Below are 18,837 nucleotides of genomic sequence, written 5' to 3'. Positions count from 1 at the left end.
ATATGCCTCCTGGTGCAGATCCTGCAGTGTTTGTCCCCTGGTTCAGATCCTGCAGTGTATGTCCCCTGGTTCTGATCCTGCAGTGTGTGTCTATTTGCGCAAATCCTGCAGAATGTGCCTCCTGGTGCAGATCCTGCAGTGTGTCCCCCTTGGTGCAAGTTTGACCACCAAGGTCTCTCTCATCAACTCACAATGGTTGGGAGAAGTAGAGAACTCAGAAGCTGGGGAGTGCCGGGTGTGCTGAGGATTGGTGCCCACCCTCCCCCTGCCGAATGCTTGTTCAACAATTACTTTTTTGCAGTTCACCAGAGAAATTCTTCAGATGCAACTCTGCCGGAGATGTCAGAGGTAGCTGTGCTAGAGGACCTCACACTGGAGTATCTTATATTTTGCCTGTGCATGAGCCAACAATGTCACAAAATAAATACAAGGCATCTTATTTTTTTAATTAATAAAATTATTTGAATTCTCATAAATATTTTGATGAGAAAATATCATCCAATTACATCCTTTGTACATAGTGTTGTATTTTTACCTCATACCATTGAGTATATATACAGTCACGCACTTGCATACCTCAGTGCAGAGGTGTCCAGATATTTGCCTGAAAATCATGGATTAGAGATTTAGGGGTTGAGCAAACAAGCCTTAATTTAGGTTTTCAGTTTGCTGCTAACCCAAACCTATTTCCTGGAACCTGGACCTGGATCACGGAATTTCAGCAGCCATGTAATTATAAGAAAAAACAATAGCTGGCTTTTGTTTATTGTGATTCTCCATTTCTTCATGAGACTGAAGTTTATCAAGAAAGTGGAACAGAGTAAAGCCCTGTGAAGAGAGATAACTTGGCCAAACATTAAACATTTGGGCCTAGTGTTGTCCAAACTGTTAGGATTGCTACCTGCGACAAGTCTAAAACAGAACAGCCTGGTTGGGCCTGGGAGTGAAGTGCAAATGGAACTGCGCCTTGGACTGTGATTTTGTCTTTCGGTTTTTCTGCTTGCGTTGTTGATAATGACAGCCATCGAAAGCTCCAGCAAATTCAACAGCAAAAAGACCCTGGCCTCTTGAGGCGTGATTGTCTAGCTGATAAATGGGCTGTCTTAGAAAGTCAAACTTTACACCTGCCTCGTTTTACATGTTAGACATTTCTGGACACCTTATTCAAAGAATAAAAATTGGACTGCGCAGGTCACAAGTTTACATGCAACAGTCTTATCCGTGAGTTCAGAGAGATTAGTAGTATAGGGAAACAGGATAAACAGACCAAACAAAAGCACCATTCAGAATCTCTTGGAGAAAGTTCAATCCAGATGCCCTGAGCAGCCACCTCTCCAAAACCATCCGGGTCCTTAAGCAGTGGTATTGACCACGACTGCTTCAGTCTGCCTAGTACCCCCTCTAGCCAAGTATGGTTTTTGTCAATGGTGGATGGCCAGAGGGATGGCACTTGAGGCAGGGGTACTAGTTCGCTCAAAGAGACATCTGAAAACTGGGCTGTGGGCAGTGCGTGCTCACATTTTCTTTTTAAATACAAGATGGGCAATGAGATTAGGAGTCATCGTGCTATTTAACACTTGGTGTCCTTTCTTTCGCGAGAGCCCAGCGATGGCAGGGTACAGTGCCAGGATCGAGGCCTTCACAGCTAGCACTGGTAGTGGAAGTGTTGATGTTGGTGGATCTTCCCTTCCGTGTGTGCGTGAGTATGGGTGTGGAAGTCTGTGTAGATCTTGGGGTACATTTTGGGGGTGACCGTGGGCACCATAGCAGGGGCTTGAACCAGCAGGTGAGGCTGGGCCGCCACAGTGAATTCTGGATTTCCAATGGGCATGCAGTCTTTGTCCAGCACCACACAGTCCCGCTGGTGCCGGTGCGGGGGTGGTGCCGACCTGTGCCTCCTGGTCTGGCAAAACCAAAGCAGAATCATGCCGGAGATGAAGATGGCTCCAGCTGGGATTCCGATGATTACCGGCCACGGTAAGCCACTGGCGGCACGCGAAGAGGTGGTTGTCTTCTCGATCTTGGGATCTATAGCAAGCAACAATCCAGGGGTGCCATAGAACAGAAGAGAAAGGAGAGCAATTACCACAGTGTTTCCAAGCTAGAAGTCAGCATTTATTGAGATAGTGGAAAGCTATTCAGTGACAATGTTTTGGGGGAGAGACAGAAATCTCCCAACATTTGCATGTTTAGCATAAATTTCTCATAATTGCACATTCTCCCCATGCCTGTGTGGGTCTCACCCCCACAACCCAAAGATCTGCAGAACTGGCCATATCTTTTATTAAAACAGTAAAAATATATACAAGGCCAAAGGGTACAAACACTAATTTTGTGTTGGAGAAACAGGGTACCCTCCCCTCAGTACCAATTTACAGGGAGGGGGGTGTGGAATACTCTGATCATTAAAACAGTTCACAACACATTTCTACAAAAAACAACTGCGACAAGCACTAAGCTTTGCACTGGAGAGACCAGATACCCTCGCCTCTGTACCAACAGAAGGGAAGGGATGGGGGTGGTGGGGAGGGAGCGACTCGGGGTGTTTGTGGAGGGGAGGGCTAGGACACTGCCTGAACTATCTACGGAGGCAGGAAAAAAACAGAACCCTCAACTATGATGTGCCGGATTCCGGGTGTCCCCCATAGGGGGTGAGGGGCGACACAGTGTCAGGCTTGAGTGAGCCCCGCACCCAGCTACAGAGCGTCTCTTGTCCATCCCTAATTGCCCTTGACAAGGTGTTGGTGAGCTGTCTTCTTGAAGCACTGCAGTCCACGTGCTGTAGGTACACCCACAGTGCTGTTCGGAAGGGAGCTCCAGGATTTTGATCCCGTGATAGTGAGGAATGACTCAGGATGGTGTGTGGCTTGTGCCTATTAAGTTTTGAGCTGGTGTCAATAAGGGTGGGACCTGTACAAAAGGTAAATGGCTTTTGCACTATGTTTATGGTTTCATGTATATTGTTTATTTTGTTGTCACTATACCAAAAATACCTCAATAAAATGTTTATCAAAAAAAAAAGTTTTGAGCTGGTGTCTGGCTTGAGCCTGTCCACATTCACCTTGCATAGGATTTGTATGGCCAACTAGGCGAGCAAGCTTTCATTAAACTCACATCTGAGATAGTGGACTATGTGTTAAGCTGGTTCACTCTCTCATTTGTTATTACAGCATCGATAATGGGAAAAATCTTGAAGAAAACTTACTTGGGGTAGACATTGGAAATGCTTTCTAGAGTTCTGAGAAGTGTTGAAAAGACCCTCACAGAGTCCTTAAATTCCATGTCAGAAAGCCATTTTGGGATTTATTAATCATGACGGTTGCCATATTAATGAGGATTAGGAAATACATTGAGCAACTTCCTCCCTCCCTCTTCTATCTCAACATCTGGAGAGGTTACAGAATCACGCCTTTTCCAAATAGATTCCTCAACTTAAAGCAAGAGCGGTTGATGGTTGACCCACCTGGAAGCACAGTGAGAAAGGCACTGCGAAAACTGTAGCCCATCGTATTGGCCCCTAGGCAGATGTACATGCCAGAGTGGTCTTCAGTCGCCCGTGCTATCAGCAGCTTGTTCAGGTAAGAACCGTCTGGGCGGAACCAGACATCGCCCGCGGGCAGGACCACAAACTTTTGCCCTCCGACCTCGATGGTGGAGTTGTACTTGTTCTCCGTCCCATACTCCACACGTTTTAACCACTGGACGACAGGCTTCACGTCACTGCGCACTTTACATTGGAAGGACGTCGTGCCTCCATATTCTACAGTTGTGTTAACTGGATGAGTGCCAGTCAAAACGGGTTTGGATCTTGTCCTTTCTGCAAGAAAAGAAAATTGAATAAAGCCTAAACTGATTGGAATGAGAGGAATTTGGCAGAGTACTTTGTTTCCATTAGTGGCCCTGAGAATTTGCGATGCTTTTATGTTTTTCCAAGAGGATCACATACTTTTGGAAGGTGCAGCAGGGAGGTAGAGAAGTGGTAAGTGCGTAGTCATTCTACCCAACCTATCACTAAGATGTGGGACCACGAGATGAATGAGCCCTGATAGACCAGCTTGACATTTAGGAACACAGAAACAGGAGTTGGCTATTCAGCCCATCAATCCTGCTCCTCCCTTCAATATGATCATGGCTGATCATCCACTTCAATGCCTTTTCCCCCACACTATCCCCATAACCCTTTACATCATTGGCATTTGAAAATCTGTCAATCTCTGCTTTGAACATAGTCAATGACTGAGCTTCCACAGCCCTCTCTGGGGTAGAGAATACCAAAGATTCACAATGCTTTCTCGGTCCTAAGTGGCTTTCCCCTTATTCTGAAATTATGTTCCCTGGTTCTAGGCTCCCAAACCAGGGAGACATCTTACCTGCATTAACCCTGTCTATTCCTTTAAGTATTTTATAGGTTTCAATGAGATCACCTCTCATTCTTTGAAACTCTAGGGAATACAAGCCCATTTTCCCAAATCTCTTGTCATTGAACAGTCCAGTCATCCCAGAAACAAGACAGGCGAACCTTCATTGTGTTGTATATGTGGGCTATTGTTGTGTGTAAAATGAAAATGAAAATCGCTTATTGTCACAAGTAGGCTTCAAATGAAGTTACTGTGAAAAGCTCCTAGTTGCCACATTCCGGCGCCTGTTCGGGGAGGCTGGTACGGGAATTGAACCCGCGCTGCTGGCTTGCCTTGATCTGCTTTCAAAGCCAGCGATTTAGCCCTGTGCAGAAAAAGTGGATGTTGTGGGATTAGAACTTAACGTTGTTTGGGAAAATGCACCCTTGCAGATTTCCTGTCTATAGTTGCATTCCGCCGCCACAGCCCCCCTGGATATTGTGGCCTTTATCTCTGTTCCAGGCTGAACAGTAGTCAGTTGGGAAATCCAGTAGCTAAAGAGAGGGCAGGCCAGCTGGATAAGTGCCTTTCCGGCGCTGCTTGTGGGCCAAGATGGAGCCTCCTGTCCTCTGGCCTACTAAATGTTCCAGCTTCCAGTTCATGAACTGGCCCCTTTCACATGTTTGGCGGGGGGGGGGGGGGGGGGGGGGGGGCTGTTAGGAATCATTGTCCAGCCTGGATGACACAAGCACACCTTCCAAAATGACTTCAGTGTGGCTCGCTATAATTGGCGAGGTTGAAACAGAATTGAAAAGAGATCACCCCCTGTTAAATTCAGCAGGACCTATAGGACATCTATATTTCTGACTGTCCTGGCTTCTAAACCTCCCCACCACTTCCTTGCTGCCTCTCCATTATTATTCGGGCTTTTGCATCTGCAGAATAATGAGGGGGGGGACCCCATTTTGTGGAACAGTGTCCTAGCAAGGAGATGGGGAAAAGAATTGGAAAGAAAGGAACGCTGACTCCGAAGGATTGTACAGTTCCTTACACATTAGACATAGTTAAAATTAATGCCCTTCAAAAAGTAGAAGGGAGTTGCAACCATTTTCAACACTGGCCTTGCTAAAGCCGATCCTGTGAATTGTGTCTCTTATTTTTTACAACAGTACATCTGCCATTGAGTATTTCTTGCTTTTGATATAACCTAAATAATATTGCAATATCTGAAATGTCATTGTTCTAAATGTTTTCTAAAGTGTGACTTCCAGGCAATGCTCGGTTTTTGCTCTTCATTCAGTATCAGTTACTCACAAACTGTTCTAGTTTTCATGTTTGGTTCGGTATGAAAGTTATCCGGGAATATTTTGATATTTGCCACTTTAGTCCGGATAGCAGAATGACTTTATATCTATACATATATATATTGTATAAAAATATTTTGCTAAACTGATTTTTATTATTCCAGTATCATATAATGGAAGCTAAAATAAATGCACACTGTTGAGTGACAATCAATAAAGTGCAATATATCTGCAAACATATAATGTGATTTGTTGTGCCAGGAAGATGAGAGAGGTGAATAGTTGTATTTGGAAGTCATATGCTAAACCTGAATGTCTTACTTTACATCTGCATTTACTAGTTTCTGTAGTGGGCACTAGAATTGGACAACATTTAAGTGCCTTTAAACACTGAAGCTACCTCCATGCATGTAAAGCTGTAAGGCACCGATTGCTACAAATAAAGTTTCTAAAACCAAATAAACAATTGTTGTTGTGTGTAATGTCTCTTTAAGAACCAAGTCACATGACATGCGTGACATCATCGGCTACTTCACCAGCCTTTTTAGTGACAACCTACTTAATAAACTTCTGTCAATGTTGCTTTCAACCCATGAACATTTGTGATCCATTTCTTTTCTGCTGTTAGTTTTAAAGACAATTAACAAAAATAAAAATTATTTTAAGAAGGAAGAGGAAAAGCAGCACTTCAACAGTCACGACGGCCGTGTAGAAGAGTTGAGCTGCTTCAACAGGTCAATCGATCAAACAGTTAACAGAAATTTGAAATCACACTTGGCATCGGAACCGGTTAAGGTTTTTGAGGCAAGAATTCAAAGGTAGGGCCTGTACCGATTTTAAACTAGCAATCAGAGACATTCAGGCCGCAAAGCTCACCCTGTGTAGTAGAGTAAGAGACAGAGGTAGAGCAGGGCAGAGAACCAAAGATTCTCACAGCTTGTGATGCGAGCTAAAGCTGTTACAAATTGATGATTCAACTTTATTTAACTGGATCATTCATTTAAGGGAAGTTGGAAGAACATTATAATACCATTAAAAATGGCGGGAAACTTTAGCGTGGTGGGCTAATTTGATGAAGACTCAAGAGAACCGAAAATCATACTCAGAAAGATTTCATTAGTATATTCTAGCTAATATGATTTTACAAGATATTAAGGTACCTGCATTCCCAAGTACAATTGGAAGCAAAACTTTGAATTTGTTAAAAAGCTTGGTTCAGCCTGAGAAACCTGGGGTTAAGACATATCAAGAACTGGTTAAAATATTAGAAGACTATTAGGCACCAAAGCAATAAATTATTGTAGAGACATTTGATTACATTAAAGTGCAAAGGGGCAAATATTGTACAATTTGTCACAACCCTCAAGGGACTTGCAGTTTTGTCAATTTGGCGACTCGTTAGATGACACAATTAGAGATTGTTTGGTGCGCGGTTTAAAAAATGAAGCCATTCAGAGAAGATTATTAACGCAATTAAATCTAAGTCTGAGGACTGCATTAGATCTTGCGGTTTCGATGGAACTTGTAGGTAATGAGTCTTCTCAGCTAGCAGCAAGTACGACGATCCATAAACCAACTGCAGGTCAGAAGGAGTTTACCCAACAACAGGTGTGCAATCGCTGTGCGATTACATTCCAGACATATTACCAGACATTCACAGGCTGAATGCTGGAACAAGGACAGCCAATGTAAAAATTGTGGTATAACTCGCCACATAACAAGAGCTTGCTGGAGTAAAATAACTTCTCCAGAGAAGAATGCTAAAAGGAAGATACAGAACTCACTTGAAGGAAGAAACAAAACAAATTCAAGTAAGGAAATTCACAATCTGGAAGAAAAGAACAAGAAGTTGATTCAATGTCAGACTTAAAGACCATCATGGGAAAATTCAGTGGCGTTTTTGAAGACACACTGAGGTCCATGACAGGAATAAAAATGGCGCTGAATATTAAGGAAAATAGCCAGTGGAAATACCTAAAGGCTAGAGCAGTACCCTATGCTGGACGTCCAAAAGTTGAATCTGAACTACTGGGCCTTGTGGAAAGCGGACTCTTAGAATCTGTCACTACTAGTGACTGGATAACCCCTATTGTGCCGGTCATGAAGGAGGATGGGCTTTGTGTCAAGAAAGATAAGTGTGACTTCTTTCAGACATCCATCCAATATTTAGGACATGTAATTGAAAGTAAGGGAGCACCTAAAAAGATGGAAGCTATTCTGGAGGCTCCATGACAAACGAATGGAACTCAACTTGTATCATTCTTAGGGTTAATCAACGACTATGAAACCTTGTTGTGGGCAAAATAGGCATGGCAATGGTCATAAGAATGCAAAAAAGTACATCAATCTGCAAAAAAAGCACTGAAGAATTCGGAAGTACTGGTACATTTCAACCCGAAGTTACCTTTAAAACTTCCCTGTGATGCTTCACCGAATGGTGTTGGAGCGGTGGTGCCACATATTCTACCTTCAGGGGAAGAAACACCAGTAGCTTTTACATCTCATACGTTAGCAAGTGCAGAATCTAACTGCGCTCAGTCGAAGAAGGAGGAACTGAGTATTATATTTGATATACGGAAATTTCACCAATACCTGTGCGGTTGTCACTTCACATTACTGCCGGACCACAGGCCCTTAAGAGCTACTTTTGGGTCACACAAAAGTTTCCCTTCGTTAACTGCTAGTAGACTCCGAGAATGGTCTTTAATACTACCTGCACAGTTCTACATGATCAAATACTGTCAGTAAGAAAATCATGCCAATGTGGATGCATCATCACGTTTGCCTTTACCAGCTGGTCAGATACTACCTAGTCGTGATAATATTTTTTATTGTGCGCAGATCATGAATGTTCCAGTGATTGCAGTTCAAGTCCAAAGACATGCCAGAAATGATCCTGTGATGAGAAGATACTGGGAATAGTATTAAAGGGGAGGATAGCAGGAAAACATCCTGAATTAAAACTGTACATTTCCAGGAAACTCGAATTAACAGCACAGGACGATGTCTGTTGTGGGGGACAAGAGTAATTATTCCATCAAATTTGTAACAAAGAGTATTGGAACAGTTACACGAAGGACACCGAGATATAGTTCGAAAGAAGGAACTTGCACGGAACTATTTTAGTGGCCAGGAATCGATGCTCAGACAGAGGAAAAAGCAGGACTGTACCACTGTGCCAGTCAGGTGCGTGATTCAGGTACACACCACCGTTGTCCCATTGCATCCATGGGAGTGGCCTAAATTGCCAGGGCAATGTCTGCATGTTGACTTTGCTGGTCCATTCGAGGCGCGCATGGTCAATGTGGATGCAATCAAAGCGTCCGAGTTGTTCCATTGAAGTCAACTACTGCAAAACAAACGATTGAGAAACTTGACGAGATCTTTGCGAGATTCAGAAAATTAGAGCAGATTGTGAGTGACAATGGGCCACAGGTTACAGCCCAAGAGTTTGAAGACTACTTAAAGATATGTGGAGTTCAACATATAAAGTCAACACCTTACCACCCCTCCACAAATGGTTTAGCTGAAAGGTTTGTTCAGTCCTTGAAGCATGGACTGAAAGCTTCCAAGGACAAAGGTTCACGTCATCGCTGGGTAAACAAGTTTTTAGCAACATGCCGGAATTCGGCACATGCGACTCCATAAAGTACTTCTGATGCAATCTCCGCTTCTGTAGATGAACTGGAAGTCACAGAGTCAGATGAAATGAAATGAAATGAAAATGAAAATCGCTTATTGTCACGAGTAGGCTTCAATGAAGTTACTGTGAAAAGCCCCTAGTCGCCACATTCCGGCGCCTGTCCGGGGAGGCTGATACGGGAATCGAACCGTGCTGCTGGCCTGCTTTAAAAGCCAGCAATTTAGCCCAGTGAGCTAAATCAGCCCCTCGATGTAATGGAGACCGTTACCACTTGAGATAGTTCTGGCACTGGCACACTAATGTGCATTGACAATCATTGATTCGCATGGCATCGCCACATAAGTTTGTCTGTCGTTTGGACCATGTAGGAGATTGGACCCATCTGAACCAATACCGTTGCAGGGACCCACTTCTCACTAGTGGTGTTGCTGCACAATAACACTTGCTTTCCTGGTTGAAACGAGCGTTTCCTTGAGTTACTTTCTCATCTCAAGATCTACGACTGTTAGTTTCGCTCTACAATGTCAGATGAAAGGGAATCTGAGGACTACCTTTGATTCACTCTGACATCTTGAGCGCAAACAAGACTTTGCTACTCCTGTACTCAAATCCTTTTACGATAACCTTTCAGCAGTCCTCTTAATTGTTCGCTGCACCTGCATGTTAGCTTCAGTGACTTATTGACCCGGGTCCGTTTATACATCTACACTTTCTACTCTTACCATTTAAGAAATACCCTGCATATCTGTTCCTCCTCCCTGGCACTAGGGAGGGAACATATCATCTTTACTGTTTACTGTCATGTTTACTGCTACAGAAAATGTCTATTTGATCCCCTGATTATTGAAACCTCTAATACTATTTGACTTCCACTCTTCTTCCTCCTTTCTGGTGTAGCAGAGCCACCCATGGTGCCACAGACTTGGTTATGGCTACATTCCCCTGAGGAACCCTCAACATTATCCAAAATGGAAAACCGTCAGCAAGCGAGATAGACTCAGGGGATTCTTGCATTATCTGCCTGGTTCTCGCAAGACTGCCTGGCTGTCACCCATTCCCTCTCTGCCTGCATGCTCCTAACCTGCAGTTTGACCACCTCCCGAAAAGTGCTACCACGTCATTCTCAGCCTCACGGAATCACAACAATGACTTCAGCCGCAGCTTGAGTTCTGAAACCCAGAACTCAAGCTTCTGCAGAGGTGACACTTCCTGCAGATGCATTTGTCTAGGAAATATAGTGCGTCTATGACTTCCCACATACCGCAGGGTGCACATTCCACTGCCCCTTCCACCTAACTCTGCAACCTTCTCCAACCCAAAATCACCTGACAAGCACTCCGGTATTCTGACTTCAATCCTCTGAATAACCCTCCTTCTCCCTTCATCTAACCAATGGTGGCAGGGCCTTCAACCATCTCAGTCTGGAAACTTCCTTCCCAAACTGCTCTGGCTCTGCACTCTCACCTCTGAGTCATAGGTTATTGGTTCAAGACCCACTCCATAGACTTGAGTGTACAATCCAGGCTGTAACACTAATGCTGTAACTAGGCTGTAACACATCGTCAGAGGTGGCACCTTTTATATCTTTTATTCTTTGATGAGCTGGAGGTGGCAAGGCCAGCATTTATTGCCCATCTCTAATTGCCCTTGAACTGAGTGACTTACTCGGCCATGTCAGAGGGCAGTTAAGACACAAACACATTATTGTGGATCTGGCATCACATGTAGGCCAGACCAGGTAAGGATGCCAGATTTCCTTCCTTAAAGGACATTTAGGAGCTTTTTTTATAACAATCCACAATGGTTTCATGAGCACCATTACTGAGAGTAGCTTTCAATTCCAGATTTTGTTAAAAATTAATTCAACGAGCTGCCACGATGGGGTGTGAATGCATGTCCCCAGAACATTAGACTGGGTTTTGGGATTACTCATCCACTGACCACTAGGCTATCATCTCCACCATAAAGATTAGCCATAAAATCCAGGTAGAGTCTGTCCTTTCTGGTGAAGGTAGAAGATTCCATGGTATTATTATTAAGAAGAGCAGGGTGTTCTTTTTGTCCTTGCCAATATTAATCTCTTAGCGAACATCACCGAATCAGATTACCTGATCATTACAACCTTGCTGGATGTGGCGGTTTGCTGTGTGAAAAATGACTGCCTCGTTTTCTACACTTCAAAAATACTTAATTGGCTGTGAAGTGCTTTGAGATGGCCTGAGAGATTCTATTTAAATGCAAGTCCTTCCGTCTTTGGTGCTAGCTCTTGTGAGAGCAGCAACTTACCAACAACGTCGAGTTTATAGGTGGCATTGATCTCCCCTGCTGTGTTGAAGACCCGACATGTGTACTTCCCACTGCTCTCAGGCTTCAGGTTCCTCAGGCTAAGCGTCCACCTGTTCCTCTTGCTCCCTGACAGCCGCTGGTCGTCCTTCCACCACACAATGTCTGGGCGAGGGTTCCCACTGGCAGTGCACTTCAACCGGACTGAGCTGCCGACAGGCCGTGCTATCACTCGCTGACGCATCTTACTGGGCTGTGTAAACCTTGGTTTAACTGTGTGTGGGGAGCAGAAAAAGGAGGGTTCAGCACATTGATACTTGCCAAGATCATTGATTAGCACAGATCAAAAAAGCCAGAAGCTGGGCAAAAATTAATAAGAGTGTAAATGCTGAAGATATGATAATAAATACAAAAATAAACTTGAAGTCGTCAGCAGATCAACCCAGTGAGTGTTGTGAAGTTATCAGAGTAGCTAAAGCTCCCTCTGGAGTATTATATGGGGCACGTCTGTGACAGAACCCACGTCTCATTGCTTATCATAGAAGTGACTGGCGCAACATTGTGTTTAGCCCTCCGCAAGAGGATGAACTCTGAAGAAGAGAAGAAAGCTCCCTCCCAGCCTACCTATGTCTTACCACCCACTTTGAGGTCAGGAAAGGTTGGAGTACAAGGCATAGTAAATCCTCGCGGATTCTGTTCTACCAAATACTCCCAAGTCAAAATGCCATGAAGGACAGACAAAATTAGTCTTCCCCCTCCCTGCCAGATTTCCTGAAAAATGCTCTTTAAGGTCAACTTCTATGGCACCCTAATTGTGACAAGTTAACTTTTCAACAACACGGGCCGGAATCATCCGCCCCTGCGCCGGGTCGGAGAATCCCCGGGGGGGAGGCGCAAATCCTGCCCCGACTTCCCTATTCTCCGGCGCTGTTTTTCGGGCGCCGGCGAGACTCCCGCTGCGCCAGTCGGGGGCTGTTGACAGAGGCCCCCCCCTCCCCCGGCAATTCTCCAGGCCCCGATGGGCCGAGTGGCCGACGAGTTTTGCCCAGTCCCACCGGCGTGGATTACTCACCTCACACATGGCGGGACCTGGGGGGGTATCTGACCCATGGTGGGCTGGCCCACGAACGGGACCTACCGATCAGCGGGCGGGCTGGTTCCATGGGGGCCTACTGTACTCCGCGCGGGGCCCCTGTAGGGCTCTGCCATATTGCCCAAGGGCCGGCGCGGAGAAGGGAAACCTCGCGCGTGCGCGGAAATTCATTGGCCGTTCTGCGCATGCATGGAAATATGCTGGCTGTTTCTCGCATGTGCAAATTCAAGCCGGCCCTTCGGCGCCGGCTAGAGCTGCGGGAACCACTCCGGCGTCAACCTAGCCCCCTAGAAAGTGGTGAATTCCTCACTTTCAGGGGCCGTTGATGCGGAGTGGTTGGCGCCGGTTTTCATGCTGGCGTGGGGACATAGCCCTATTATTGTAGAATCCCGCCCTCGATGTTTTCTTATCTCCATGTGAGAAGAAGTGCTTCCATGACAATTTTACACTGAGTTGGAAACAATTGGTTCCTGTGGACCAGGTACGACATGGAACAGCAAAATCCACTTCAGCTTCTGACACTGTAAGCTGGCAAAACTTCAACCCATCAGCCCTGATCACGTTAGAAGCCAGGCCTGGCCATGTCACGCATGTGAAAAGGTGTTGCCAGGTGTTGCCTAAAGTGGCTACCTACCCAGCTGCTTTCCTGTGAGCTCCTCACTCACAAGCTCAGATTGGTGTCCTTCAGGAAGGGGCTGGCCACTGCTTACAGTGCTGCTATCATCTGTAAAAGAAAAGCACATCATGTACTTTAACTGAATGGACAGCATCTTTCCACTGAGAAGCTGCCTCTGGGAGGGATCCCGTGTATTGTTTTACTGAATAATTTGAACTGAAAGCCGGCGTGTAATTCAAGCAGCCATCACCCACCCAGATCTTATGATCCAGTCTCCTTGCCCATTCTCTTGTCCAATCCTCACCCTCCAAACATCAAGGGGGGTAATGAGGACCAGCAGAGAACTGACAATTCTGGTTGCCATGATGTGTTTAGTTTGGCCTAACTCCAGGTGGGCCCAGTGACTTTGAGACATCCAGACCCAAGATGTTGCGGTAGATGTCCTCAACTGTGCCACAAACTTGATATTAGATTATTTTTTTAAACCCTCAACTAGAAGAGATGTGAGTTTTGTGCCAGTGGAACCATATTACTGGCAAATGCAGCACTTTAATTTGGTGCTTGCTTATGCCTGTTGCCCCGAGATTTCTTGTAACTCGTCCAAAGAAGATTTATTTTCACTTATTTATTTTTTTTGAAGAACCATTTCAGCTCCGATCCTTAGCTGGTCTCGAAACTGAAGTCAGTTTTTCTGCTGATTTTAATTTGGTGAATATTATTCTTGGATTTTTCCCATTTTGAAATTGGAGGTCTGATTTTAAAATATAAGTTAATTTTAGACTGTGCATTATCTTTTGGTAACTCTAGCTCTGTTTCCCTCTGGTTTTACCAAAGTTTTCCATCTCTCTCCAATACAATTTATACCATCATCTGTTGATGATAAATCGGCACGCAAACTTTAACACCCATGTAGCTCAAGAAATTTATCTTCAAAGCCAGAGCGGCTTACTTTTTATAAGTTCTGTTATAATCCTGCAAAGGAACAAAAACAACCGCTTAATAAAATTGAGTTGGCTATTCAGCTCCTCAAGCTTGTTCCAGCATTCAAATGAGATCATAGCTGATCTATATCCTAACAGCACTGGCTCCTGATCCCTTAATAACCTTGGCCAGTCAAATCTATCAATCGCAATTACAAATTAAACCAACATTTATTTATTTTTATGTCGAAGAGTTCTATACTCCTTACACCTTCTCTGTGAGGAAGCGTTTCCTAACTGCTCCTTAACCCGAATTGTCTAGCTCTGATTTTACGATTATGTTCCCTTGTGCTAGATTTTCCTTTCAATAGAATAGGTTTCTCTCTTTTTATCCTATCAGTTCATTCCAAGATCTTAAAACCTCATTAGGATGAGATTAATCTTCTGTATTTCGGGGAAAGCAGTCCTAGTTCCATAATTTCTCCTCAGAATTTAACCCTTGGAGCCTTGTTGCATTCCAGTGGATCTGTGCAGCATTTCTTTCAATTCTGACATACCCCTTCTAAGGTGCAATGTCCAGAATTGCATACAGTACTCCCCACCTTTATAAATCTGTACAAAAATCTCTTTCACTTTATATTCAAGTCCTCAAGTTCTTCTTCTTTAGTTCTCTAACCGAAGGCAGGGCCAACCCATACTGCCATGATCTCCATCGTGAGTATGGCAAGAGTCAGGTCCCAATTCCAATCCAACTGGAACAGGGATCCAACCATTGCTGTTGGCACCAATCTGATCCATGCCTGCCATCTATCCCCCCAAGATGTCCTTCCACATCACATTGTAGCCTGGAGCTATGTTTAGGGATGGTAAAGGCTCTAACTTCTTTCCATCACATGGGTGGAAATCTCTCTCACTCTTACCACCTGTCATTGTCGTGTGTTGGTAAGATTTACAAGTTTATATTGAACCTGTTTGGTAGCGTTATGAACGCACCTTTCTTGGCCATCAAGTCCTGGGGTGGGATTTGAACCCAGAGTTTCTTGGTCAGAGGGAAGGTTGATACCTACTGCACAACAAGACTTCATCCTCTAGTTATATTATTAGCTATAATATTCCATTAGCTTTTTGATTATTTTTGTATCAGGCTACAACATTATAGCAATCAGAGTACATGGACTTCTAAATCGCCTTGGATTTCCACTGTTCTGAATTCTTCACCTTAAGTAAATTCTCAGGTCTATTCTTTCCTGGCAGAATAGATGACCTCACACGTACCTGTGTTGAAATGCATCTGCTGCAGTTTTACCAAGTCATTTAATCTATGCTTATGTCAACAGTACTTACAGTGCCACCAATTTGTGTGTCATCAGCAAACTTGGATACATGGCTCTATGTTTCTAAGTTAAACTAATAAAAATATTTAATAGTTGAGACGCTCAGCAGAGATATTTGTTGGTTGTCACTTCCTTCCAATTTGAGTGCATGTCCATTATCCCCTACTCTCTGATGTCTAATGCCTAACCAGTCTCCTAACCAAATCAAGCCTTCAATTTCAAGAATTTAAACTTTAGTTCACAGTCTCTTATGTGGAACCTTATCAAGTGCTTTCTGGAAGTCTAAATATATTTATAAACAATATTTCTGTCTGCTACTTTAGTTATTTCCTCAAAAAAAAAAAATTTAGTTTATTGGCGTTCACAAAAGAATGTTTGACTCTCAAATTAGCTCAAATTCCTCTTTAGTACTCAGCCATGTTGGTGTAATTGCAGATTCCAATAACTTCTCCACAACAGCAGTTAGACTAAGAGGTTTATGATTTCCTGGTTTCTGACTCTCACGTTTTTGAGAAAAATGGAGCTACATTTGCAATTTTCAAGTAAGAAGAATCCAGAAGGCTGTGCTGGTTTAAAATTGAGTTGCAAACTGGCCTGCATCAGTGACAGTGGGGTGGGTTGGGACTCTGTTTGATTGACTGTCGAAAGGCCAATGGATTGGCTCAAAAGTCTGTGCTCTGCCTGGTGACTGGATCTGAGCCCATTGGAATGATTTTCAGAGTCCAAGGTTTGAGTTTGGTTTGAGTTTTGTTTCTGGCAGCACAATGAAGAAAGATCCAGCTAACACTCTCCTGAAAGATCCAGCTAACTCTCTCCTGAAAGATCCAGCTAACTCTCTCCTGAAAGATCCAGCTAACTCTCTCCTGAAAGATCCAGCTAACTCTCTCCTGAAAGATCCAGCTAACACTATCCTGAAAGATCCAGCTAACTCTCTCCTGAAAGATCCAGCTAACACTATCCTGAAAGATCCAGCTAACTCTCTCCTGAAAGATCCAGCTAACTCTCTCCTGAAAGATCCAGCTAACTCTCTCCTGAAAGATCCAGCTAACTCTCTCCTGAAAGATCCAGCTAACTCTCTCCTGAAAGATCCAGCTAACTCTCTCCTGAAAGATCCAGCTAACTCTCTCCTGAAAGATTCAGCTAACTCTCTCCTGAAAGATCCAGCTAACTCTCTCCTGAAAAATCCAGCTAACAGTCTCCTGAAAGATCCAGCTAACTCTCTCCTGAAAGATCCAGCTAACTCTCTCCTGAAAGATCCAGCTAACAGTCTCCTGAAAGATTCAGCTAACTCTCTCCTGAAAGATCCAGCTAACTCTCTCCTGAAAGATCCAGCTAACTCTCCCCTGAAAGATCCAGCTAACTCTCTCCTGAAAGATCCAGCTAACTCTCTCCTGAAAGATCCAGCTAACTCTCTCCTGAAAGATCCAGCTAACTCTCTCCTGAAAGATCCAGCTAACACTCTCCAGAAGGCTACTGTGAGGGGTGTTTCCCCCCCAGCAAGTGTTTTATTCTTGAACCTGCAGAGGCCTGAAGGCAAACCTTGAACTGAAAGCAAAGTTTGAACAAAAATAAGGGGCAGGATTCTCTGATCCTGAGGCTAAGTGTTGGCGCCGTCGTAAACGCTGTCGCGTTTCCTGACGGTGTCAACATGGCCTCAGGATCAGCAATTCTGGCCCCTACAGGGGACCAGCACGACACTGGAGCGACCCATGCCGCTCCAGCTGCCGATCCCGGCGTCAACTGGGCGCCATGGGGCCTGCACATGCGCAGTGGCTCCCTTCTCTACGCCGATCCTAACACAACATGGTGTAGGGCGGAAGAAAGGAGGCCCCCAGCCCGAGAGGCCGGCCCGCTGATCAGTGGGCCTCGATCATGGGCCAGGCCACAGCGGAGCCCACCCCCCCCCCCCCCCACAGGCCTCCCCCGGACCCTTCCACGGCGAGATCCTGCCGGGTAAGGCCAGGTTAGAACGGCGCCGGCGGGATCCGGGTTTTTTGTTACGGCCGCTCGGCCCATCCCAGGTGGAGAATCGCTGGGGGACGGCCCCGTGGAGCGGCCCCCAGCCGGCACCATGCCAGCACCAAATGGCGCCGATCGCGTCCCGGCGGTGTGGCGCGATTCGCGCCGGTTGTGGCGAGTCTCCGGCCCAGCCCTGGGCTGAGAGAATCCCGCCCAAGGTGTCTTTCCAGGAAAAGTTGTGAGTAATGCATTTTTAAATGACAGAGAACCTGAATGAATTAATCTACAAAGAAGATCATTACAGGCTGTTAACCAGAATTTAATCTGCAAGATTTCTGTGAAGAAAGTGGGCTAAAGAACCATCATCTGAAACAAAGACTCTTTCCTCCCTCCACTTATGAGTTTTATCGCTTTCCACCCCTCTGTGTTTGTCTGTCTTGTGTCTGTATGTAGAGGATGGGGGCAAGTTAATGTGTGTATTAGATATTAGCTTGTACTTACTGCATGTTTCATGATAGTGCTTGTTACAAATATATAGTAATCGTGTTTATATTTACAAACCTGGTGACTGATTATTGGCAGCCAAAGACCAAATACTTTGGGTATTTAAAAAAAAGATTTATTTGTTAATTCACTTGTATTATAACTCCGGGGCATGTGCAGCTGGAAGTGACCACGCACTAGCCATGGGTGTTATAACATAATTTGGGGGCTTGTCTGGGATCTTTGGAATGGTAGATGGTGAAGTTACGGTTACAGTATAAATTAAAAAGAGACACCAGTTTTACGGTGATATAACAGGACGGCTCTGGAAGCTGCTAAGTACTTTCTTCAGGTGGACGACTTATTTCTGGTTTATTCAAAGGAGCTTCAAAAAGACAACCTAGTCAAATTGGTAAGTGAATGTGTAAAAGAAGTACCAGGAAGAGCTAGGAAGGTGGAGATAATTGAAGCGATTGCTGAACATTTAAATTTGAAATAGATGCGAGGGCACAGGTTAGCCCACAAAGTAGTCTAGCATCAAGGTCATTATCTGGTGGGAACGTTGAGTTAGAGAAAGTTCAGTTGCAGTTAGAGCATGAAAGGGAATTAAAAGGAATAGAAATGGAGATGCAGCAAAAAGAAATGGAGACGGAAATGAGGAGGATGGAATTAGAGAGAGAGATAGAGGAAAAGGCGAAAGAGAGAGAGGAAAAAGCAAAAGAGAGAACCTTCCAGCTTAAGGCACTGGAGTGGAGAGCTGCCAGAAATTAGAGGGAAGCCTAATCTTAGAATGGTGGCACTCAGTGGCACTGTGTTTATATTTATGCAGGCCCTCCCAAAATTCAAAGAGAAAGAGGTTGAAACT

General features: G+C 44.6%; 1 protein-coding gene across 3 annotated transcripts in view; it reads right to left on the bottom strand.

The window, feature by feature from the left end:
- Nucleotides 1-425: 425 nt before the first annotated feature.
- The window catches only part of LOC119965075 (fibroblast growth factor receptor-like 1), a 192,309-nt gene continuing 173,897 nt past the window's right edge, over nucleotides 426-18,837 (bottom strand). For all 3 annotated transcript variants that reach the window (XM_038795338.1, XM_038795339.1, XM_038795341.1), the window contains 4 exons: nucleotides 13,295-13,384; nucleotides 11,571-11,840; nucleotides 3,464-3,817; nucleotides 426-2,028 (listed from right to left, as the gene is read on the bottom strand). In XM_038795338.1, coding sequence (XP_038651266.1) covers nucleotides 1,646-2,028; nucleotides 3,464-3,817; nucleotides 11,571-11,840; nucleotides 13,295-13,384 — 1,097 coding nt within the window. In that variant the 3' untranslated portion in view covers nucleotides 426-1,645. The remainder of the gene's footprint in view (nucleotides 2,029-3,463; nucleotides 3,818-11,570; nucleotides 11,841-13,294; nucleotides 13,385-18,837) is intronic.

Source organism: Scyliorhinus canicula, chromosome 4 (assembly GCF_902713615.1).
Source record: "Scyliorhinus canicula chromosome 4, sScyCan1.1, whole genome shotgun sequence".
NCBI lineage: Eukaryota > Metazoa > Chordata > Chondrichthyes > Carcharhiniformes > Scyliorhinidae > Scyliorhinus > Scyliorhinus canicula.
The sequence above is the reverse complement of the archived record's forward strand: the minus strand, read 5'-3'. Positions and strand labels throughout refer to the sequence as shown.